Below are 25,816 nucleotides of genomic sequence, written 5' to 3'. Positions count from 1 at the left end.
GGTGTAATTATTCATGACATTGGTGTGATTCTCCCCCTCCCAGTAACACTGACAAGTTTAACAGAAATCTATTAAGTTAAAAAGAACAAAGGTATATATTACATTTGCTAATTGCAAACAACCTCTTTTAGCTGCAAATTTTCCCATTGGGATTAAAAAGTGCACCAGTTTAACATGTCTGTACATTAAAAACAGTTTAAAACATTAAATATACAAACAGCAAGAGATTTTAAATATTTTGTATCAAATACTATAGGACAATATAATTTACAATTATTTTTTTTTTACACAAAACATTACACCTGAAATATAACTTTAGATATTACAGAATATAAAAATACATACTTTTCGGTTAAAAAATGTCTTTGCAGGTTCTGGCACAATGTAATACTTTAAAGGCACACTGTATTTTGGCAATCTATATTTGCAATTAACTGTGCATCAATAATAAAAATGACCTGTAATTAACCTTTTAGAACTTTCAATCAGATAAAGATTTAGGCTGAACTGTTTAGGTGTTCTGCAACTCATTTCTGCCACAGCCTGAGCCCTCCAACCCTAATCCAGCAAAGCAAGAACAGGCTTAACTAAGCATGTGAAAAGCCACATCAAATGCAATGGGATTAGTCACACTTTCATAATCTTTGCCATTCCAGGGTCAGAATGCTCAACCCCAATGCAAGTTGGGAGCCAAGTTTTGTCCTCTCCTATGTTTGTGCCAAAATGAGTAAGAGCAGCACAGGTTAAAGAGTTAGGGCAGAACTTGGAAGCAGAAGTTCAATAATAATTGCTCTGATTTCAACTACACGAATGCAAAAGTCGTAATGACTCTACTGAAACCAGTGAAGACATGTGAAGTAAAACTGCTGTAAGACCGAATCAGGAGAACTAAGTGATTTTGTCCTTCTATGCATTTGTGGGACTCCTGCTGGAGTCAGCATAGGGCAAAACGTGTCTTTAGAGATATATGGCTTATAGAGATGCAATTGGGTTGCAAAAGATTTTCAGTTCTGTCTTCAAGTTGTTTCTGGACGACTAAAAACTCAATTTTCAGCACACTGAAAAAAGATTTAGTCTAAATCCCTAACTTTAAATGCCCCAAAATAAGTTGCTTCTTGTGATGAATCCAGTAGCAATGGATTTGATACCTGGATACTTATCATTTCACCAGATTTTAATTTAAAAAACCCCCCTATATTTACAGAATAAAAATGAAATTCTGAATTCCCTGACCAGTATTTGGTGCTTCCTCCCTTCATCAAAACATCAGAGCGCCTTATTTTAAGGTTTGTCTTCGTCATATATACCATCAGCTGGAGCCCTCTTTTAGTCAGGTTTCCTGAAGTTTCATGATGTCTAAAACAAATGTTGGCATAAAGGTAGTAAAAGCCATCTTGATTTACAGTCAGCTTTCCATCTTTGAATGTCATATTTGATAAGTTTGCCTGGCCTTTGTCATGATGCCAGGATGTGAGGTTCACTTTGCGAGTTCCTAAAGAGGGGAGGAAAAAAAAAAAGTTATTTATAAACATTTAACAACCCCCAACATTTCAGAAAGCAACCTCTGGGGTTTTAGAATCAATAGCAACTACAGTTACATAGGCTAAAGTTAATATCAGACAATTATGATAATTCCTAAATTTCATTTTTTTCATCATGTACTGCCATATTTGGTTTGCTATTTATAACTGTCTGTCCTCCCACCAGAACATTTGCTGGACCATCATTCAAAGCACTTGTTTGGCCAATAGTCTGATGATGCTAAGCAATTATGCAATGAGCTCTGTATAGAAATTGCATTCCACCTAAAACTTTATTCAAGTAACAAATACTTCAGAGGAATCTGAAAAGAAAAATTACTCATGATAAAACAGCAAATCTTATTATTAGTCTTTAACCTGTTAAGTGTTTGCAAGGAGTAACTAAATAAAACCTGAAGCCATGTTGAACTGATAATTACTTTCATAAACTGATGAAACCTTCCTATACGCTATGTTCTCGTGACTGTAGTGGCACAAAGGTACATGTAGTTTCATTTGAGAACACCAAAAATAATGGGGAAAGAAATCAACACAATTGTGCATCTTTAGTACTACACAATAAGTTACCTAGACTTCAGATAACACTTCAAGAATTTATGACATAACAAACTTTTTATGCAAAGCCAATATTTAGATTTAACTTAGTGCTTGCACATATCAGAAAAAGGCTCCACAATTAGCATAATCCTAATTCTTTGATAACTGTACAAATACAACAGTAGTTGGTCAATTATAGCTGTTCAGAAGGTAAACTCAGATTCTTTGCCTAACATGTAGTAGAAGGTCTTAGAAAAAGAGCTTTAGGAAGACACATGTGACTCTGGATGCATTGCACTTTTTTTTCTTTTTCTTATTTTTATTTGTTCTGAAGTATCTTGAGTTTCAAACTATAAACAATGAGCTGATATTCCATGCTTGGAAGAGAACAGTCCTGTTCAAGTTGACTTAAGCTGAAGATCCACAGATTAGGAAAGAAAATGATGATGTTCTTTGTCTCACCATAGAACATCATGCATGCGTGAATCAAAATACATGTGCAAGTGTCACCTAATCCAACTACCAAAAAAGGCAGATTAATAGAATTAATATATGCAAACAAGCATTATCGAGTTCTTTCTAACAGGTTGTCCTGGGTTCAGCAGTAGCAGTCATTTTTCTCTTCTTAGTAGCTGGTGCAGTGCTGTGTTTTTGACTCAGCCTGGGAACAGCTCTGATAACACCGATGTTTTCAGTTGTTGCTAAGTAATGTTTAGTCTGACCAAGGATTTTCTGAGTCTCATGCTCTGCCAGGGAGTAGGGGAAGCTGGGAGGAAGCAGAGACAGGACACCTGACCCAAACTAACCAAAGGGGTATGCCATACCACAGCACATCATGCCCACTATATAAACTGGGGGGAGTTACCTGGAAGGGCTAGATCTCTGCTTGGGTCGGGCTGAGTATCAGTCAGCAGGTGGTGAGCGGTTGTATTCTCTTCCCTTATTATTTGCCTTGTCATTATCATTGTTGGTAGTACCAGTAGTGGTTTGTGTTATACGTTAGTTACTGGGCTGTTCTTATCTCAACCCGTGGGAGTTACATTCTTTCTATTCTCCTCCCTGTCCCTCTGGGAGAGGGAGGAGGAAAGGGCAGGGAGTGAGCAAGCAGCTGCGTGGTTCTGGGTTGCTGGCTGAGCTTAAACCACAACACAGGTACACTTAAGCCTTTTTAGCTCTGCCTGCATGATGGTGGCCTGGTAAACGGGAAGCTGTTCCTTATCTGTTAAGGTGACTGAATGCTTTGTGAAGAAAACAAAAAGGAGCTGACAGAAGATGTTCTGATTAGCTTGTAAGCTTATCACTGTATCTGAAAGTTAACTTCACACATACAGCTACAAATGTCCACCACAACTCTGGCCTAAAAGGCATCTCCTGGATACTGTCACCAAATAGCCACATTTGTATCATCATGTGGAGATTTGAAGCTGGGTCAAGTCTCAGATGTCATTTTGATGAGATCCTGTGCAGTTCTGGTGTCCTCAACCAAAAAAAGGACATGGAACAGCTAGAACAAGTCCAGGGGAGGGCCATGAAGATGATCAGGGCATGAGGGGGTAATGGAGAGGGACTCTTCATCAGGGACTGTAGTAGTAGGATAAGGGGTAATGGGTTCAAACTTAAACAGGGGAAGTTTAGATTAGATACAACGAAGAAGTTCTTTACTGTAAGGGTGGTGAGGCACTGCAATGGGTTGCCCAAGGATGTTGCGAATGCTCCATTCCTGGCAGTGTTCAAGGCCAGGTTGGATAGAGCCTTGGATGACACGGTTTAGTGTGAGGAGTCCCTGCCCATGGCAGGGGGGTTGGAACTAGATGATCTTAAGGTCCTTTCCAATCTGAACTAATCTATGATTCTACTATTGAGGCTGTGCTAAAAAGTGGTCTGGCAGCAAGTCAGATAGGCACTGGAAGAGAGCATTCGAGTCTTCCTCCCAAACCTAGTCACATTTGACATTCAGATTGGTTTTGGTAGCACAGAGTTATGCAATAGCCTGCAACACCAGCCCAGATAGCATTACTACTACAGCACATGCATGATGTAGAAGTTTATCACAGTATTTTCTGTGGAGGAGCATGCCCTGCAGCACAAATCCCACAGTCCCTTCCACCGCTCCAGCAGAATAAGCAAGAGTGGGAAAAGAAGATCCAGGCAAGGCCCAAGAGCAAGCTCATGCAGAGGAAACACCACTGTCCTGAGAAAGCCAAGCAGCCCCTGACCCTTCCTGATATGCACAAGCCACTGACACTACTATTTATTTGGTGTAATACACTAGGCATAACACAACAGATGAGAGCTGGCCAACTTGTTCTCCTAAAAAATAGCGATTTTCAGTACAGAAGACTAACTCCATTTGCTCCTTCCCACAAAAATTTGTACACACAGGCACAGGAGGACCTTACACCTTTGACTCTCAGTACATCTAAAAGCCTGCTTGGAATATTTGATACTTTATTCTCCCAACATTAAACCAAAACTATCTATTACCTCCAAACTTTCCATGGCACATGTCAGGGAGCAGCCCCTTCAGGTATGTATCAAGGCATACTCCAGAACCACCAGTGCTCACAAGCATGCTGGGGAAATGCCCCAGGTATGTTTGATTAGTTAAAAAGATGCATCTTGGATTTATTTGTGCAGAAATGAGTGAGTAGAATTAGAGACAGGGGAATTTCAGAGCTATGATTCTTCCCTAACCACCAAGGGGAAGTAAGTTTTGCATGTGAGAGGAATACTTCAATAGTCCAGAACAAAAAGCTGCTGGCATTCTTTCACAAAGACTTGAGCAAAGCACAAGCTGTCAAAGGCAAATGATAAATAGTTATTTCTCCCATGTCTCCAGTGCAGCCAGGTAGAAATAATACAAGCCTTCTTCCATGCAGTGCCTCAAAAAAAGCCTCTGAAAACCATCAATTAATTGGAAGTGACACTAAGATCTTAAAACTCTTAGCCCAGAATTATTCACTTGCAAGAGATGCTGAGCTAGGGCTGCCAGAGTACACCTCTGAAGCACTGGGGACACCTGAGGAAGTTATAGAACTTTTTGTGCAGTGTTAAGTCTGCCAGAAATACTGCCCCAAGGAGGCTGAGCTATCTTCAAGGCCAGGAGGATAGGCAAGAAACCACTGCCTGGATCAGAGGAAGGGCACATCAGAGAAACAGCACAGGAATGTATATATATATGATGGAACAGAAAGGAATGCTGATATGTTATGACTGACTGGTGGCACACCTAGTAGTTGCTAAGCAGATTTTACTTTAAACTTTGAAGTTGCCAGTATTAATCAAGTAGCAATTTTGAAGAAATCCTTAGTGGGAATGCACGATTTTCTGTTGAAGAAGGGGAAAGAGAAAAAACAGGTACCACAGTCACGTATAATTGAGATCCTGAGAGGGACTCTGAGGGAAGTTTGTTCACGCTTCTTTGGCATTAAGGGGAATATGCATCATTCAGCCACAGTTAGGTGCTAGGGACAGACCAAGGGATGGTGGAATATGATGCTAACTGTTCTGACCCTATTTGATTTCAGCCTAGGTAACGTCTAGAAGTCCCCTTCAAACATAAATTGCAATGCTATGTTCGTATTAAATGAGGCAGATGAGCATTTTGCCACAATTCAGAGCTTCAGAAGAGGCATGCCACAGCCATCAGCACAGCACAAAGATGTACTGGTTGGAATTGTGGGAGTTATGCCATGCAACCTTCAACGGAAGGAGCGAGCAGGCTCTCAGCAGTTCTGGCGGTAATACACCTAAATTTAGAGGCACCAAAACAATTCGTACCCCAGAACACAGGCAAAGGAGAAAACCAGAGCTTACAAATGCCAAGTCAATTGTCCATGTATCAGAAACTCTGAAACACAACCCAAGCCATGGGACAGTCAGAAATGCTGCAATACAGTATCTTCTGTGATAAAATTTACTATGGAGCCATGAAAAAAAAGCATAGGTAAGTCACATTGACAAGAGAAGGAAGAGGTCAGACAGATAATGAGTAAAATAACCTTCCAAGTATGGTAAAAAGCATTATAAAAAAAAGACGAGATAATACACAGGCTTTTTGGTAACTGAAGTCAAATCAAAACAATGTCTTGTATATTTGTGAGCATGAACTAAGAGTAATACTAATGAGCATCTATAAAATTCATTAGTAAGAAGGAAAATTATAGTAGGGGAACAGACGAGAAAGCAGCCCTGTACTGATAATTCCTTTGCATCCCAGTAGCTTTCAGGTATAAATAAAACCTGAAGGAAGGACCAAAGCACTATTTGCTCTGAAAAAACTGTTTGGGAGGCAAAGGGCAGTTAAGCTGAACCTGCAGCTGTAAATAGCTCAGAATACTACAGTGTTTCTTTAGACAGCTAAAGGTATCAATTCACATCCCAAAGATATATTTAACATTTACTTCTGTCTGTGATTTTCTCCTTTAAACTGTGACTAATTTCTGTAATCAATTTATAAACTAAAATTCACTGTTTTCATTTAAAACCTAGGTAGCATTTATAGTGAGCTCTGGTAAAATACAACCAGCAAGCATACAGCTTTAACCTAAAAAATACACAAAGCAAGCCAAACCACTATGGCTTCTGCAGCCAAATGACAGGTGAGGACATCAAGATCTGGAAAGGGTTATTTTCCCCCTCCCTTGCACTCCCCCCAGCTGCAATAGTGTATTTGGGGCTTGATGTTATTGTGAACCAGGTAAAAGGAACATGTTCTCTTACAGATTCTGCTCAGCGCCCCCTCAAGAAGGGCATCCAGTGGCAAAGTCTTAAAATAAAGATCTGTTTGACAGTGATGAAGACCGATTTCCTTTTTGTCCTGACATTGTTTAGTAGAGAACCTTAAAATACTAAGAACAGATCTGTCCAGACTCATAGATGGCCTAAAACAATTTAGAAAGATTTCAGACATGTAGGTTAAGGAATCAGGGGAAGAACACAGAAACTACAGTCATAGGAAACAGGATGAAAGAGAAAAATTCCCACTGACCCTCAGGCAAATTCTTCATCCTTTATGCCTGTCATTAACCCCTATGCCACACACCCAAGTGGGTACTGCCTCATACTAGTGAGCATGACACTAATGTGTCTCATGACCAGTAGGTTCAGGGATCCAGCTATCCATAAGCATCCAGCCCCTCACTGCTGTAATGCCCACAGGACTGCAGAAGCTGTGCTCATGTAATATCCTGGCTCTTCCAAAAGAGGCAGAAGCCATATGTGCCAGATCAGTGGGAAGTATGTCCAACTCATGACATTGGTAAGGGGTTGATATGCTCCAAGGAGAAACAAAGCAGCTTCTTGTCACAGGCACTGTATTTCTGTGCTATCAAAAAACAATAAGTGAAGACAGAAATAGCAATGCCTCTCTTGCGATTACCCCCAGATGTGCTACATCACTTCCTTGAAGGTTAATGCCATGATGCACAACAGTAAAAATTATCAGCTGCTATCCCGATAAAAATATGATTTACAGCAACATCCAGGTAGAGAGCAAATAAATTCCCCTCAGGAATAGGTGAATTTCATGAAGTGTGACACTGATACACTCCACTTCTGTAAACGTAAGTGATTTGTCTCTACGATTAGCAAATTAATTGAATTCTTCCAAAGACAAAATGCTAAGATAAGTTCACTGATCCTGCATCTTCTACTACTGACTTATGCCAAAACCCAAAATCTGATTGAAATAGAAGCTGGTCGGAAGGCATTTGAGCTGATAAGAAAGCTTATAGAAGTTCTGACTGCCATCTTACAAGCTGCTCAAGCTCTCTGCTTATAAACCTGTGGATCTTGGCAGTGGCAATACACTCGAAGGGAGAAAGGATCCTACCCCTCCAGTCAAGAAACTGTGAAGAAGTGGTTTGTCTTTAAATAGTGCAAGAGCAAGGTATTACTGTGCACACTGCTGAAATCTCAGATTTCAAGCCTCAACACAGCATTCCCCTTCAGTTTGGTTACATAAAACAGAAAAGCAAAGCACAAAGCTTAATTAGCAAGGAGTTCTGCAGAATGTATACAGCTTCAGAGGAAGACAGTGGTGATCAATGTCCCCTCCTATCTTGAGATCCTCTGCCTGATAGCTTCAGAAAAATATCCTGGCTTACTTCTACTACATCAATGATGATTGTTGTGTTGAGATACAGAGAGAAAAATCTCTACTGACAGTGCCTCAGGGCAAAAGAGGAAACGGTACTAAAATATCTTAAAATTGTAGGATTGAATCTTTTCCTCTGGAGAGTGTTCTAAGGCAAACTTGTGTCCCGTTCCCTCATATTGTACTAGCAAAAATATTCCCAAAGCCATCCAAAAATACCTATGGGTAGAGAATACAAGCTCTGGCAAGATAAAAGAATGCCATTCTCTTACTACAGGGGCAGATAAAAGCCACAGGAACATATTTTCACCTACTGAATAGCTCAGAAACATACTGCATCGAAGTCAATACACTGACAAGAAACTCTGTTGCTCAGAGTACAACGTTAGGACCTTTGATCTTCCTGCTCCTGGACTAGGTGGATGCAGACAGATCATTGTGAAGCTTTGGCACGTCTGAACATCAGGAAGGCCCTTGGAGTCTTTATGGGAAAAAGTCTATACCAGCCCTGTGACAATGAATGGAATATAATAAACCTTTTCAATATGCCATTAACACTTGCTGTAAATTCAGCCATATGCTGAGAGTCCAATGTACTCACAGAGGGCAGGGAACTTGCAGGTAAGTTACTATAATGACATTGGGACTGCAGTTCTAGGTTTTTAACACCCCAAAATAAAAGATGTGCTTCCTTTATGGCAAGTTTTTCCAGTGACAGGCACCTGACATGCCCATGTGTTGTACATTCAGACAAGATTCTGAACCTCCAGATCTACCCTGAAGACAAATGCTGCATCACTCAGTACAGTTCTGGTTACACTTCAGCACACAAAAGGAGGGTTGCTATAAAGGACTGAATAGGTGGACATAAGACATTCTTGAATTTTACAACAGAAGGCAACACGTTTCTTTATCTGACAACAGGACCAAAAAAATCTTAGACTCAATGGAGGGAAAACATCTTCCAGCCTGCAAGACCTGGATTCTGTCCAATCTTTGTGCTGTGTATGTATGCATACATACGTGTGCATGTATACCTATAGCTGATGTCCAGTGTGAGTGAAGAACTCCAGCTGACCCCTACTAACCAAAGAAAATAAGAAATATCAGAGAAAAACATTCAGTGCATATTTTTATTCCTCACCTGAAGACAGCACAAAGAGGCAGGCCAAGCCCTCAGAGCTTGATTGTGAAAACTGGTCATTTGAAATAGAGGCCACTCAGCACATAAGAGACTGATATAAGAGACCCAAGGCAAACAGGAGCTATCCTACTGTTAGCATTACCCTTGCTACCGCCAAAACTCTAGCACATCCAATTTATTCTCATTAGAAAAAGTAATTTCTGAAATTCCAGTTTGTTGCAGATATTGCTGAATTATTTCCATATTACTTCACTGTTCAATACATTTATGGTAGCATTGAAAATATTCACTTAAAATTGAACTTACCAGATGGAATATTCTTATCATCAATAATGAGATGGGCAAATGGCTGCTTCTCAGGTTTGTTTCTCTTGTACAGATCCATTCCTAATGCCTCCATTGCAGCTAGAGATAAAAGAATTTCCTTACTTCAGAAAGATGAGTTAAGTAGAAGTAAAATATTTCTTATTCATAAACCAGCACATACCTTTTTCTGGTCTTAGTGGTGCTCTTCCCCTGACACGCAGGACTTCCTAAAATGAGAAAGAACCACTGCTTTGATATTGTCTTGGTTTTGTAATACTGCATATTGCAGATAGCTTGCACAACTTCAGCACTCTCTGTGTATGTTCTACTAACAGTATATTCAGATGCCAAGGATATACATTCTCATATTTACATGATGTATAATATGAGCACACAGATTAGCTGCCACAATCAAATTACTTGTTCTGTCCAATACTTCTGATGAAGCTGGATAGGAATGATGGTGTGTATAATCACTGCAGTATTTATTTAAGTAGTGCTGACAAGACACTGACAACCTTTCTTACTTATTGCACTTAGGATATTTCTCTGCTGGAACAATGACTGGTAAGAATGCATCACATAAAACAATGGACTTTACGAACTGATTTAAATGCTTGGGATCAAAAGGTCATGAAAGAGACACTTCTGCGTAAGGACTGGTGTGTAATCACACTAATGACTAAGGAAAGCTAAGCTCTGAATTTCATTTGTGATGAGATAAATGAAAACCTCCAACCCTCACACTTGACCACTAGCAAGGACAGTTCAAAGACTACAAGGCTTTATAATCACAGCTCACTTCTAAAAAGGTATGCAAGAACTGAAGGATTAAGCATCTGGAACTGAAGGATTAAGTATTTTCTCTCTGTTAATGGGACAAATAGACAGGGTGCCAGAGTGCATTTTTCAAAACTGCAGATGAATTTTAACATGAATGAAACCCATGCTACCCAAAAACAAGAACAGCACAAGTAACAGACATCAGGCATCACAAAAAGCCTTGCTTTTAGCAATTCAGAACTGCTTCCTCTTGAGGAAACAAATAGCACTTCCCAAAAATCTAAGCATGCTGTTGTTACAAGCCCAGACTGAGTCTTGGTAATATTAAGTGCAATCCTCAGTTGTCGTGTTTCTCCATGATTCTCTTCATCTCTGTTTCCTAAATAACAGAGCTAATATTATACTTACTATTCATAATACTTCATACCATGGAGCCATCAAGAAGATGTTTAGTAAAAGGAACCATTTTGCTGAAGATAGCAAATCATATTATTGAAACCTAAAAATGGTCTTTCATTTTTGTCTTTATGTCAAACGCATTGCTGTTTGTCTGATTCAATACCATATATATGCAATATGCCTCAGATTTGGACAGATCAGCAATGTTCCACTGTGCTCTCAATCACTGCGGTGTTTTAGAGTTCGAACTCCTGCTCTGAAAACACCTAAAGTCCTGCTTTTATGTAATTTTGCAGCCACAGTGAAACCTATAATGCCTTCACCAGTGCATTTATTACTCTCACTTTCCCCTTTCAGTAGGTGTTTAAATGTTAAACCAAAATGAAAAGCCACAGCAGTATGGAAGTTGTACTATGACTATCAAAGTGTAATATTTCAGCAGAGAGATGCTGATTTTGTAGATAAGAATTATTAATATGCTTTCTGCTGTAGAGATGAGAAGAAAAGCAGAAGAATCTCAGCTTCAAAAGAAGCAAAACTCACATCCACCTCCCCCATTTACATTCACTTTCCCTCTCTGATCTTCCTACTACAATGTCAGTTCTAGAAGCATGAAAATGAAGCTCAGTTCTCGGAGCTGCACACCAGCATCAGCCTCTAGCCACACTAGAGCTTTTTAACTTCATCAGATGTAAGAAGACAACAAAAAATTGCAAATGTACATACTGCAAAAAGTGGCAAAAGCTTCAGAAGAGAACAGGAAAAAGTAAAAGAGATGGGGAGATGAACCACACTCTCAGAGACTACTGCACCACACCTACTCCCAATCCTTTCCCTAGAAAGGGAAGACTCCTTTGTTTTCTTACTTAATGGAAACATCTCAAGAAGTGGAGTCTGCTTTTGTATCCTTTACTTCTGGGGGATGCGATAATGTCCTTGCCTGGAGAGCCTACTGGGCAGATGCAAAAAGAGCTATGTACATTTTAATCTCTCCTATCTAAATTGGTACTAAAAAAAAAAAAAAAAAAAACAAAAAAAAAAAAAAAAAAAAAAAAACAAAACAAAACAAAAAAAAAAACCAAACAAAAAACCAATGTCATGGTTGGTAACTGCACAGCCCTTGAAGTCCCTGAACTGGCCAATGACCATCTTCCTCCTAACCTACATTATTATTAGGAGTATCGAGTTCTGCTTCTGCACATTTCCAAAGATGCTTTAGCTTGAGCAGCTGTGTACCTCACCTGAGATCTAGCAGTGTGACTCAGCTTATCTTTCACACAGAAAGGCTGTGGTCCTCATGAAATGCAGTCTAAGCTGCTTTCTTTCTCACTGCTGGTGGTGCTGTTCATCTGCAACATCACTTGATAAGCAGAACAGCTACCAGGGAAAACTTGGGTCCACAACTCTCCTTTGTCCTAATGGTCTTGAGACTACTTTCCTGTCTCCTGAGAGCATCTCACTCTGCCAGGAACACTCTCCTGTAGTAGCTATGCTACTGTGCAATTAGGAATGCAAGAAGCATCATTACACCAAAAGACAGATTATAAGCATAAGCCCAACACTAACACACTGAGAAAAGCTGGAGGCTGGCTCATGTTCATAGACTCTTGTGTATGCTTGTCATTGGACTAGAAGCGGCCAGCCTGTGACCAGAAAACAGAAATCCTTCATCCTCCAAACACTGTACTACTGTGAAGTTCTTTACTTTATTCTCACCAGCCACACGTAATTTTCATATTCATTTCTGTTCTGTTGCCCAGGCTTCCAGAAGGAAGGTGAAATACATGAACTAGTCCCTAGATAACAGAAATGGAGCTGCGGGTTTCCTCCTGAGGAATAAGTAGTTCAGCACTTCTGTTGGTACTTTATTTAATGTTTCTACAGTTCCAAATAGCTTACATACAACCTACCTTAGAAAAGCATTTCAGCATGTACTTGCTTTTGACCCTGAAGAACACTTAATCACAATCCACACTACCATTAAGAAAACAGAAACAGCTCAATAGAACCTGTCATTAAGACACTGCTATAATGGAATGAGAACTGCTGACAAAATATAGGCAGTGATTTCTCTTAAGACTGCCACCCACAGAATCATGTGTGCCACCAAGCTGTTGAGTTATTTTTAGCAAAATTGTACACAAAAAAATCACATCACTCTGTTAGTCTTAAGATAAGCTGCACTTGCACACCTTTGCGTCCCTTGCTTACTGTCCACCAAGTCAACTCTGCTGGCCTGCTTCCTACATTCCATCCTCCTTCATACAGTCACTGTTTAAACACCAGAGAAGCAGCCAGTCACAGAAAGGAAAATCCTTCAACCAAAAAATTTAAGAAGCCATTGGGAAGATGCAAAACTTTCACATTTTAAAAGCTAGAATCATACATTAAAGCTAGGTTGGATGAGGCCTTGGGTGGCATGGTTTAGTGTGAGGCGTCCCTGCCTGTGGCAGAGCGGCTGGAACTAGATGATCTTCAGGTCCTTTCCAACCCTAACTATTCTATGATTAAGTGCCTGGAACGTTAGGAGCTGCTGTTTCTTCATCCACAGCAGGGTGCAGGTTTTAACTCTTAGCATCTCAGCATCTTCAAACCAAAAACATCTCTTGCTCTTCAAGTTATGTCCAATGTGGAAGATGCAGAGACAAGGCTACATTTGAGCATGTGACATTTGTGAATGCTTTTTCCTCTATTTTGCTTTTACAATATCTCAGTATCTACTTTGAGCAGCTACAGTAGCCTTTTGAGACCAATCAGAAGAGAACCCCTCTGGAAATCCATGTCCTACTCCAGCTAAGATCTCAAAGCTCCCTTATGCAGTTGTTTCTTCTACTACCTGACTGCTTTAAGTTGAGCTAATACCAGGAAGAAGTATCTGATTAACTTGCCAGAAATTCAGCAATATGAAGAATGCTAATCAGGAAGGAAGTGAAATAGAAAGGACATGAACCAGTATTCATGAGAAGATAGTTTAGAGATCAGCACTACAACCTCTATTCAAATGAGTAGTCTATTTCCTGCTGAGAAAAAAAAAAAAAAAAAAAAAAGGCATGTAAGCTTGTAGGATGGAAACTCTGAAATTTTAACAACTTAGAGCAATCACATATGAAACTTTGACTTCATCCATAACTACAAGCACTTTAAATGTCTCCTAAATATATAGATCTCTTTAGAAGCGCTGCCCTGGAGGTCTAGCAAAGTACACTGTTGCTATGTGGGAGACTAATTTACGCCTGAACTCCCCAAGCTTCTAGAAGCTGGGAGCAATGCCAAGGAAAGTTACTTATGAATTGACCCAAGATATGTTTGTAGTCTCCTTTCTAATTCAGGCTCATAACAGGCTTTGTAAGAACTGTGGTTAGTGCATCTGGACTGCTAAAAGGTTTTTAAGGTTACATGCAAAACAAATTAAGCAAACAGACAGACTAGGGCAATTTATTATTTGTCTGTTTGAAAGTTTATATGCAATATTGAAAATGTGCTTTCGACTGAGTCAGCTGCTCCCTAAGCAGTATTTTTATCCTGGAATATGTTAAGGAGTTCACCATTAGATGTTTACTGAAAGAAAAAATCTTTAATTATTTTTCAGGAGACAAACATTTCTAGACAGGGCCTTGCAGCCATACTACACTGGTTTTCATAAGAGCACTTTCATTTTCAACAACAATCCCTGCTTTACATTTAAGCACTAGGTCTACAGGTGTGGAAAGAAAAGAGATGAGAACCATTGCAGTAAGCTTAAAGCTGTAACCAGACCATAAACCTGAGCAAAAGCAAGTTGTCTGTTTTCATTTCCTGAGCAGCTTGAACTGCAAAAGACAAAATACTGAAAAATCACAAAACATAACACATAAAATATTCTATTTCAGTCACTTCACAAGCTGCCAATTCAAATAAGGATACTGGTTCTTAAAAGACACACAGGTTAGATTTGACTTCAGGAATGTGAAGAAAGCACAGAAGATAGGGAACCTCTTTCAAGTCACATTAGCCGCATTTCCACACATAAAGGACTACCACAACTGGAAGATTTAGCTGCTTCTCTGCCATTCATTGTAGCAGAGCTAACAGAACATTATAAAGTATAGCTTTGCATTTTGCTTTCACACCGTTTCTTTCAGTTCCTTTATGTACCAAAAAGATGCAAATGTAGCCCAGGCAAGCATCTTCCTATCTAAATTTTTCTTCTGTGTCATCAATATCTGATGACAAAGCATCCAGAACACTGATGCAACTGCTTAATACATTCTGTTGCATTCAAAGGAAATTTGGAGTCTGATTACTTTGGCAAGGGAAATTTTATTGTTCTCAAAATAATGGTGATCAGCCAAAAAAAGTTATCCCTACTCACTACTTATCTTGGCCACGGACATTGCAGCATTTAACCTCCATCCAGAACGGCAGGATATGCAGCCTCAGCTAAAGCAAATGCTTTTGTTGAGTAACCAGCAGCAAATGGTCAGAATACAGAGCTTCCCATCTACTCACTGTAACGAGCTCCTTACTCTATCATGGGAGCCTCATGAAGAAGCAGCACTCAGAGCAGAATTAGGTATACTGTGAGAGTCTCCATAAAATGCTGGGGAAAAGAACTAATCCTAGAGTTAACCCTTCCCCACACACACCCTTAAGTTTTTAAAGGAGGTGGCTAGCAAAAGGGACAAGACATGAACTCCTAGGTTTCTTTTCATTCACAAAAAGATCTGTCACCCAGGGTACTCTGTTAAAAGCAAACACTGTGTTAACACAGTTAAAGTACTATATAATTAACTCACATACAATTCACTCTGCAAAGTGCATGTGAGTTCAGCTCAAGTTAATGGCCTCAAGTTGTGCCAAGGGAGGGTTAGGTTGGATATTAGGAAAAATTTCTTCACTGAGAGGGTGATACGGCATTGGAACAGGCTGCCCAGGGAAGTGTGGAGTCACCATCCCTGGAAGTGCTGAAAAACCATGTAGATGAGGCCCTTAGTGACATGGGTTAGTGGTGGACTTGACAGTCTTGCACTAATGGTTGGATTTCATGATCTTAAAGGTCTTTTCCAATCTGGTTGATTCTATGCTTCTATCATCCTCTATGAAAATCTGACAGTTCTATGCAGATGTGTTACTGAATGCAGATGTGAAGAAGTTGTAATGGGCCTGGTAAGCCAGGAAGACAAAATACCATAGCAGACATTTAGTTGCTAGATAGCCCATAATTAGCACTAAACACTACTACGAACATGCAAAGAGATCAAAGGCAATAACTGCAGTAAGAGGTGACTGTGACATACATCCAGCTTGCCTAGAAAGGCTTCTTCATTATGTCTGACTTCTTTAGCTGACTGCTTTTGTTATTTGTTTGGGAACAAGCTATTATTTTCAACTGCTGGGCAAAGACTGCCCAGTTATTGTGCTTTGGCAAAGTAGCTCTTCTGCCAGTGTGGGAACGATCTGCACAGAACAAAGAACTGGCAAAGTGAGCAAAAAAGAAAAATGAGCTGCAGAACAAGCAACGAGAGCAAATGTTACATCCTCTGTTTTTCAGGCAATATTTTGCTTGTCAATGATCTTGACTTGGGAGAATCTTGTCAGAAAAGGTCAGGAAGATTGCTTTAAAAAAAATGTGCAGTTGCCTTTTTTTATGAACATGTAAAGTATTGGCAAATACATAGAAGTATTAGGATAAATGACTACCATGCAGGCCCATCTGAATGTCAGAATGGCCAACCAACTAACTGCAACCACAGTTTTCTCAGTGCAACTTCCAAGTCTTCCTTTCTTAAAACAAAAAACAAACAAACAACCCAACAAAACAAAACAAACAAACAAACGGCAAAATCTTGGATGCAGCTTCAGGTATAATTCAAATACCAGAAAACACTTTACAGAACTTACATCCAAATATAGATGTTGGAAAAACTGTCTTAAGGTCAACAAGAGCAGGAAATAAAGGAACACGCAGTCTGTCTGCCACTTACCTTCTGCACAACTCTTTGGAGAGCTTGTTCCATGCTTCTACATGATTCTGGCATTAACTTTGCTTCTTGATTTTCAAAGGATGTATCATGCAAATCTGTATTTTCTAGATGACCAAAAAGTGTTCTAACACAGTGTGCGTGTTCTTTTGAAATTCTAGTAGGGTCCATCTGAAACAAAAATATAAGTACAACCATAGTTTTAAGTGTCTGTCCAAGGGCATTTAAGTCAAGAAGAACTTTCAACAAGTTTGAAACCTATTTAAGTTTATTATCTAAATTTTCACTGTGAACACTGAAAAGAGAAAAAGTTCCCCACATAAAGGTTCATTTCATCCAACAGGCATGTGAGATAGAAGAATGAATTGTCTTTTGGAGCTGCCTAGTTCGTTACCTTAGACTAGATATGTGACTTTCAAAAGTCAAAGATAAATTCCAGTCTTACAGTAAAATCAATAAGTCTGAATTCCATTTTTCAACCACTCAGGGCCACATCACATTTTAGCAGGCAATGTGCACAACCGTCCTATCTGTCAAAACTATAGTTTGCAAGATGACACACAAATGCCAAGTAGAGCAACTTGGGGAAAGTATGTACAACATCTAGCACATCATCTTCAAGAGGAGAAACAGAAGAATGGAAGTCAGTTACCACTGAAACTATTTTGTGAGTGTGCTGGTTTTGGCTGCTGTAGAGTTAATTTTCCTCACAGTAGCTGGTATGAGGCTGTGTTTTGGATTTCTGCTGAAAACAGTGTTGATAACACAGGGATGGTTTTCGTTATTGCTGAGCAGTGCTCACACAGAGCCAAGGCCTTTTCTACTCCTCACAACACCCCACCAGTGACTTGCCTGCGGGTGCACAAGGAGTTGGAGAGGACACAGCCAGGACAATGGACCCCAACTGACCAGAGGGATATCCCACACCATATGGCATCACACTCAACATATAAAGCTGGGGGAAGAAGGAAAGTGGGGATGTCAAGAATGATGGTGTTTGTCTTCCCAAGTAACTGCTATGCATGATGGAGCCCTGCTTTTCTGGGGATGGCTGAACACCTGCCTGACCACGGGAAGTGGTGAATGACTTCCTTGTATTGCTTTGCTTGTGTGCGTGACTTCTGCTTTACCTGTTAATCTGTCTTTATCTCAACCCACAATTTTTCTCACTTTTACTCTTCCAGTTCTCTCCCCTGTCCCACTGGGAGGTGGTGCTTTGTGAGTGAGTGGCTGAGTGGTGCTTAGTTGCTGGCTAGGGTTAAACCATGCCAGAGTGCAAGAGAGATTGCTGTGTGAAACAGCCATCAAATAAGACAGCACAAATTCAGGAAGACTGAAAGATGGTAAAACTGTACCACAAAACACCTGTTTCATAGGACAAAGACTGGTAAATATAGAATATCTGTGAGATATTTTTAGCTATCAGTCTTTGCAATTGAATCAAGTATACTTTTAAACTGTAAGTTTAGAATACTTCTGAACTCTATCAGTTAGATAAACTGGAAGGGTATTCCAAAGATTAGGACTGTGCTTTGGCAGAGCTTAATTGCATAAATATTGTTCAAACCATTTCACTCTCTCTTCCCACACTGTATATGCTTTACACTCAAGATTAACCACTACCTTTCAGAGATGGCCTAAGACTCTCAGCAATTGTTCTCAACCTTTATTTATTCCACTTTTACTTCAGGCTTGCAGAAGGGTTTGTGCACTCAAAACCTTGTCTAAATTCTCTAACTATCAGCTGGTCTAACCAAGAGTATTTCCTTCTATCGTTCTGCATAAGGTGGAAGGAACAATTTTATCTGAATTACAAAATGTAATATATTATTTATAATCCCAATGAGGGAATGCCAAGACATTATGGATAGTGCCCCTCCAGTGTCCAGTTTCCTTTAACATAGCACTGTACAAAACAGAACATCAAAAAGAAGTTTTGCAGAATATAGAAGAGCCAGAGTGAATCAAACATGTTACATCATTTGTTCACATGAACACCAATTCAACTCCCTAACCCAAAAAAGAACTGAACTTGAAAGCATAAGGTTGGGATCACAGAAGTGAATTTAAGCCTACAACAGCCAGGCAGCCATCCAACCTCCACACGCTGCAGAGAAACATTTGTTGCACAGATGGCAACACCAAATGCTGCCTCCTCCATCACCATCCTTCTGAAGTCTCCAGATGAGAAGCTTTTGCCTGATTCATTCAGACCAATGTCAGCCTCTGTGACCTGATTTAGCTGTCTCAGTTAATCTGCAGATTTGGAATGAAATGGGTCAGAAATGGTTCACCTGAAGATGCCACAGCTTTGAGTGGATGAGTTGAGTTACAGAATGGCTCGGGGGCAGTAACATCTTCCTGGCATGACACAGCTGAATACAAAAAGAAATCTATATATAGCTAATACTATGAATTGAATACTAAAAACTACACTAATGATTTCTGAAGTCAGCTAGTGCCATACGGCCTCATTACTTGTTTAAGATGATCTAAACCACACCTCTGTGCTTTCGCCTTCTTCACCACAAAACTTCATTCCTGATTTTCAATCTTCTCTTCTAAATAAATAATCTGTGAGGAATTTTTGCTGATCTAATTTCCTGACAGTTTTGCACCATGAAAACAACTCCAGGTATCAGACAAGCATCACAGCCACTACAGGGACAAGCATAGGAACGAACGAATGAATGAATGAGCAAGATGACAGCACTAGCTTTAACAACTGTAAGACTGCACCCTAAAAGCGTCTCTCCCACTATGTTCCACTAGCACCCAGAATTTAAAATTACTGTAAAATGAAAGAAAAAAAATAAGCACAAAATGTTTACCAACAGCTGCTAAAAGGCAGTTAATGCAGAATGCCCTTGGTTGGAAGGAATCTCTGAAGGTCTCTAGTCCAGCCCCATGCCTGAAGCAGGGCCAACTTGTTACTTAGATCAGGTTGGTCAAGTCCTCATCTAGACAAGCTTTGTGAAATCTTCATTGATGGAGACTTTCAATCTCTTTGGCAAACTGTCCTACAATTTAACCACTTCTACTGTGTAAAAGCACTGGGTTTGACATCCAGCTACAGTTCTCCTTGCTGCAATTTATGATTGTGCCTCTCAGGTTTGCTGCACTCTTCTGAAGAGCCTGGCTTTATCCTCAGGTAGCCAAAACCAGTGATTAGCTTCTGTGACCTTAGTCTGTTCTTTGTTAGGTTCAAAAAATCCAGTCCTCCATTTGCAATACACTACAGGCCCTACGTATCACAGTCTTCTGCTGAGCTCTCTCCAGTTTGTTGGTATGCCTCTTGTCCTGAGGAACTCAAAATAAGATCCATTATTTCAGATGTAGCCTCTTATGTTGGTGATATTGTTAGAGACAACAGACCACAGCAAATAACTGCCAGTAGATACTCATTTTTTATCAGTAATTCTACAAGAGAGACTATTATCCCAGACAAGTAGACAAGAGAAGTAGATTTTACAACACAAAGATCATGAAATTTGTAAAGGCCTGAGTATCCAGCGTGACAAATCATGTGTAGCATAGACTTACAGTTATCACCCATCAGCTATCAGTCAAATGTGTCATACAACACTGTGCCAGAACAGTAACAGCAGATTGTGCAGAAGCACTTACTTGGATTATATCTTATCTGCTGAAGACAGAACGCTAGCATCTCTGCACCTACAGTTAAAAGATTGAAGGCTTAATGGAAACACTGTAACTGATAGATAGCTTCAGCAACTTGAAGCTGTGCAGCCCATCATGACAAACTGCAAGTTTCTAGAGATCTAGTGTTTGATAAGGTGAAGCTCTGATCTTCAGGCTAAGTAACCTATCAGATTGCTCTTACCATTTTCAGAGAATACTTGCTCTTCACCACATTTAACCATGGAAATTAGCTCACTTGTCTGAAAAGGGATTCTCAGAAATCCTGGATCTTTTATCTTTACAAAGAACATGCACTGAACTGCCATGGCTGCAAACAGACACCACCAAGCACCAAGACCAAAAATGCAGGAAAGAAGTGATGCACAGAAAAAAATTTCAAGGGCATGTTTTGAAAAGAACTTCTGAAGAGCCAGATGAAATACCAGAATGCTCTACGAGCACCAGCTTGCCACCTTGCGAGGCACAGACCTTTAGCAGGAAGTCCTAAAGATTTAATACCTGAAGAAACATCAAAATGCAATCAAAAGTATTGAAGAAAGCTTTCTAACATATAAAGTAAACTAAATACCCTAGAGAAACTAACCTATTTAAAGAGAGGACTGCCTAGCTTATTTTTCCTATGTTACTCTTGTGCATGCATCCATTGTGTCTGACCTTGGAATCAAATCAAATCTTTCTGTGCCCCTTGATATTCAGCATCTCTCATCACTTTCACTGCATCTCTGGACTCTTTTCACCTAACTTAGACAGCCATGAACAGCCAATGAACTCCAGCATTGTGGGTGAGACCAAATGAATTTACAGAGGAACCTGTTTTCCAATGTTAAAAAGATTCAGTTTGGTTTTAAAAGACACAATACATTCCAGCCACCTTTACCTAAATGTTACCTCAGTTACGCAGTGTTAAAGTATCACATTCTGTACTTACTCTTAAAATAAATGTTTAACTTTTAGACTTGCACTTATTTTCAAATTGAAACCAATTTCCGTATTATCAAATATGACTTTGCACTCCATAATCCTTCTTAACCACCAAGGAGTCCTGCAAAAGTGCTACTGGCCCACAGCAAGCAGTTTTCTGCTAGACACTGCTCTACAATGATCACAGAACTTTAGATGGAGTCTTAAAGGTTGTTGTTTAAAAACAAACTAATGAAAGCCAGAGTTCCACAGATGCATTAAAAGACAATAAAAATCGGACTCTCAGGTCCCCACTTATCCAAGTGGGACTTACTCAGTATGGTAGAATATTTAGGATTTGTTATGGGAGTTAGAGATACTGCCCCTACATTTTTATTTGAGCACTTGCATCTTGTACCACTGCCATCCAGTTCAGTCGGTGTTCAATCAAATTCCCACTCCTTTATAATCTAAGTACATTGAAGAAATGGGCCAGAAAGAAAAGTTTAAAAGCAAAGCTTTTGGAGACTATCCTTTAGCATTTACCACTGACAGTTAAATAAAATACTTCGCTCTCTCACCTTATGCTGTGCATGAGCCTCTGTTACATGATGATCTCCAGCTACTGTGACCATCTATCTAAATTTTCATGGCATTTTCACTGGTCATGAGCAAATATTCCTCAAGAAGTACAAGCAAAATAAACACTTAAGTCCATTACATTTTGGAATTGTTCAATTTCCTGGATCCAGTACACTGCACAAGATGGTCCAAAAAGAAAAGCTAGAGACAGCATTTTAATGTTTTTACATTTCAGCACACTATTATGAGAATATTGGTAAAACCCAGTTCTTAGCTTTTTTCTTTCTTTTTTAGTTATATCAGCTCATTGTCTCATCTGCATTGCACTGCATTATTTCTTGGCCACAAACATGTGTTTACCCGTGAAAATCTACTGTCAGTCTTAGTTATGTGTCTTGTGAAATTTCAAATGCTCAAGCCACAAAATAAACAGAACTAAGAAAAAACCAAAACCTCAACCATTGTCTCAGCTCATATTGTGTCATGATCCAGCTCAAATGATTTTATGCAAATACACATAAAATATGCATGGTAAAACCGAGTCAGAGTTTACTTAGCCTCTTAGTTTAAAGAGCTTATAAAATGTAGAATTTCTTAATATTAGCCTATACAGTCAAATCTTGCTAATTCACATTTGGTTAATTCACCAGCCAAGCAATTGAAATCTTCTGATGCACAGCTTCTACTACTGACTTCCCATTATTTGAACAAAACACATCACAATACTAAGTTCTGTTATTAAGGTACAAATTTAGATACCGAAATTTGTACTGAAAAGTACAAATTGAGATAGCTTAACATAACTAAATCTGACAGCAATCTTTCCAAAAGGTTGGATCATGTCCCATATAAATAAAGCAATCTTCAAGACAGTTGAATAAGATTTAACTTCTGCAGGACCTACTATATTTTTTCATCTTATTTCACTATAAGAAATTGGTGAATAAATACAGATTACCATATGTTATTATTGTAAATTATGTACTTACTTCAAAAGTATACTTATTGTTATATTTTTCAGTGATGGCAAATAAGATATTTTCTATATTAGAAACTTTCCAGGCAATGACTTCAGGCAAGTCTACATCTAGCTACATCATCTCTTTTTGAGTTTTGAAAGCTCAAGTTTACAAAGGACTCCATCCAACAGCATTACTGCAAATCTACATGAACAAGAAATTTGCAAGAGTATTAAGCTGCCAAATGCCGAATTACACCAAGGCTATGTAATTTTTTAAATCAAGGAAGCAGAAGAAGAATATCCATGATGGTAAGAAAGCTCTTTTTAGCTTATGTGAGGCATGTGTGAAGCACTGACAAGAACCTATCAGAAAGAGTCCTTAATAAGGGAAGGGAAAGGTAAAGAGGATGGAAGAATAGGGTTTTCAAAAAGTATACTTTGATTCATTGTTTTGATTGCAATGGCTCTCTAACCTCCTAATTAATGTATAGCTGTGCATTTCTATGAGCTATGTTTTGACAAAGATGTCTTCAAGTTCATGCAGACTTGAAGCAAAAAATATTTCTCTGCCACAAGCTGAAGCAGGCGTTAATTTACTTCACTGTCAAGCAAACAAGTAGCTTTAAGCTACTTTACAATGAGTCTCAGAAATTAAATGTCACTTTTCTGAAGCATACAGGATACGATTAACTAAGCACTGTATTGCTGTTCCATTTTATTTTTCTAAAAATGGCAAACACAGAGACATCGTCAGTAAGAAAATATGAATTGGTCTACATAACAATCTGCAGTGTTACTGTATATTTGATAGTCATCCATCTGTTTAAGTGGGCATACTTTTGTGCAGGTATAGTCTGTTTTCAGAGTGTACTTTGTTAAGAAATCCAGCGTGGTATATCAAGAACAAGTGCATTTACCTAGAAAGTAAACCGAAAGAAACAGGTTTCCACTCCCCACTGACTTCAAATGAAAAGTACACACAGCAGAAGTACCATTTCCATGAAGGCAGTGAGACCTGTCCTAACAGAACGAATTAGCATGCAACGAAAAAGCCGAGCAGAAAGCTAACACCTAACCCTGAGAAGCAAACCAGTCAGCAGTCCCCCACTTCCTCTGAGAGGGCTCAGCCTTGCGGGATAGGAGATGCAGCAGTGAGTGAATCCTGCCAGCCAGCCGAGCCATTTCCAAGAGGCGGGCTCCTCTTCTCCCCGAAAGCCTGACCCGCTCATCACCTCATCTACCCCCGCAGAGATGCCTCCCTGCGCTCCTTTCCGCAGGCACTGCTGCCTCTTCTGAAGCATCCCTTGACAGGCCTGGGGCCTGGCAAGGGGGCAGATCTCCATCAGGAATGAGTCCCCAGCCAACGCCCGCTCGCACAGGGACCCTGCTCCACTGTGCCCCTGCACAGTCTGAAGGACGAACGATTCCAAGTGATGTTGCGTGGTGGCTTTTTTTTCCTTAAAGGTGTTCTCCCACTGGTGAAACACCTATGGCAGTCAAAGACCTCAGCCATGTCAATCCCCTGTCAGGTAAATGACTGAAAGTTGATCATTAAAAAATGCAGCCCTGCACGACCATGAAGCTGCTTCCCAAGTTTGTGACTCCTCATGTCCGACTTCACCAATAGACCCAGTGCACCAATACACACCCGCAGGCAGGAGCACTACCTAGAATAAACATCTCAAGCTGAGTAGTTCCAGTGACCAGGGGATAAGAGCACATGGTGGGCTGGGTACTGGGAGCCCTACAGACCGACCCTCTCCCAAAGCTAGGCCAACTTTTTAGTCACACAAAGGTGCTATCTGACTTTCTTTTGTACTAATTGCCTCAGTTCCACCAACGCGAGGACCTTCCCCCCTCTGCAAGGTGTGAAGCCGACCCCCTGACCCTCACCCCGCCGCCAGCAGAGGCGCCGCTTACCTGCGCTCGGAAGTAGAGGAAGAGGGCGACGCTGCAGACCACCTGCCCCAGCCCCAGGAGGACGAGAGCGGCGAGGAGGGAGCGGGAGGCGGGAGGCGGGTGCGGGTGTGCCGGCGGCAGCGACGGTGGCGGCGGCGGCGGCTGGGCGCTCTCGTGTGCGGCGCCGCTGGCCAGCTCTTCGGAGCCGCGCAAGTACTTGGTATAGTCTCGGCTGGCGCGCCGCATCTCGCCACGGGCAGCTCCGCACCGCTCCGCTCGGTCGGCTCCACAGGCGGCCAGCGGCTCGGCGGAGCTCCCCAGCCTCGGCAAACAACCCCGCAGCCCCGGCCGGGCACCTCTTATAAACTGGGCGGCCAATCAGCCCAGGGCGTCGTGCCTCTGCCTGCCCTCCCCGCCGCCGCCGCACATATCATCACCGCCCCTCCTCGCCTGGCCTGCCCTCCCCTCCCCGGGCACAGACCGGCCCCCGCCGGCCCGCGGCGGGAGGGTCGGGTCGGGCCCGCCCCGCCCCTGCCCCCGGAGCCCCGGCCTCCACCGCGGGGCAGGTCGCCCGGCGATCGTGGTCGGTGCTGCTCCCCCTCGCGGAGCGAAACTCTTTGCCTCCCCTCCACCGTGAGATTGCAAAGTACAGCAGCCCCGCCTCGGCAGCCTCCTGCTCTGCTCGGTCCCCTCGCCCCCTCGTCACCTGGTCCCCGCTCAGGTATGCAATGCACCCTGGCCGCCCTTGGCAGCCAAGGCAGCTTCGAGCATGGGGTTGAGTCTGGAGGGTCCTTTTCCCCAGATCCCTGGAAGCAGAGGCACCCTGGGTGCACCCTCTCGGTTATCCCCTCACCCCTTTGGTCGTCCAGGTCCTCAGAGGACTGTCAACCCCTCCATGTTTTAACTCACTCTTCAATCAGGCCAGGCTAAAATGAGCACAAACGGTCATGGAACTGTTGGAACAAGTCCAGAGGAGGGCAACAGGGATGATCAGGGGACTGGAGCACCTCCCGTATGAAGACAGCCGAAGAAAGTTGGGGCTGT

At 41.0% G+C, this 25,816-nt stretch overlaps 1 protein-coding gene across 1 annotated transcript; it reads right to left on the bottom strand.

Annotated features, from left to right (window-relative positions):
* Window positions 1–1,070: 1,070 nt before the first annotated feature.
* On the bottom strand, window positions 1,071–25,018 carry TNFSF11 (TNF superfamily member 11; the record flags this gene model as incomplete). The annotated part of the gene is made up of 5 exons (XM_080613221.1): window positions 1,071–1,492; window positions 9,626–9,724; window positions 9,807–9,852; window positions 16,771–16,938; window positions 24,794–25,018. The coding sequence occupies 5 exons, from the start codon at window positions 25,016–25,018 to the stop codon at window positions 1,071–1,073; spliced, it is 960 nt and encodes a 319-aa protein (XP_080469347.1).
* Between the last annotated feature and the right edge of the window lie 798 nt (window positions 25,019–25,816).

This window comes from Psittacula echo (assembly GCF_963264785.1).
Source record: "Psittacula echo genome assembly, chromosome: 3".
In the NCBI taxonomy this organism is placed as follows: Eukaryota; Metazoa; Chordata; class Aves; order Psittaciformes; family Psittacidae; genus Psittacula; species Psittacula echo.
Note: the sequence above shows the minus strand (reverse complement) of the source record. Positions and strands in the feature narration are given on the sequence as shown.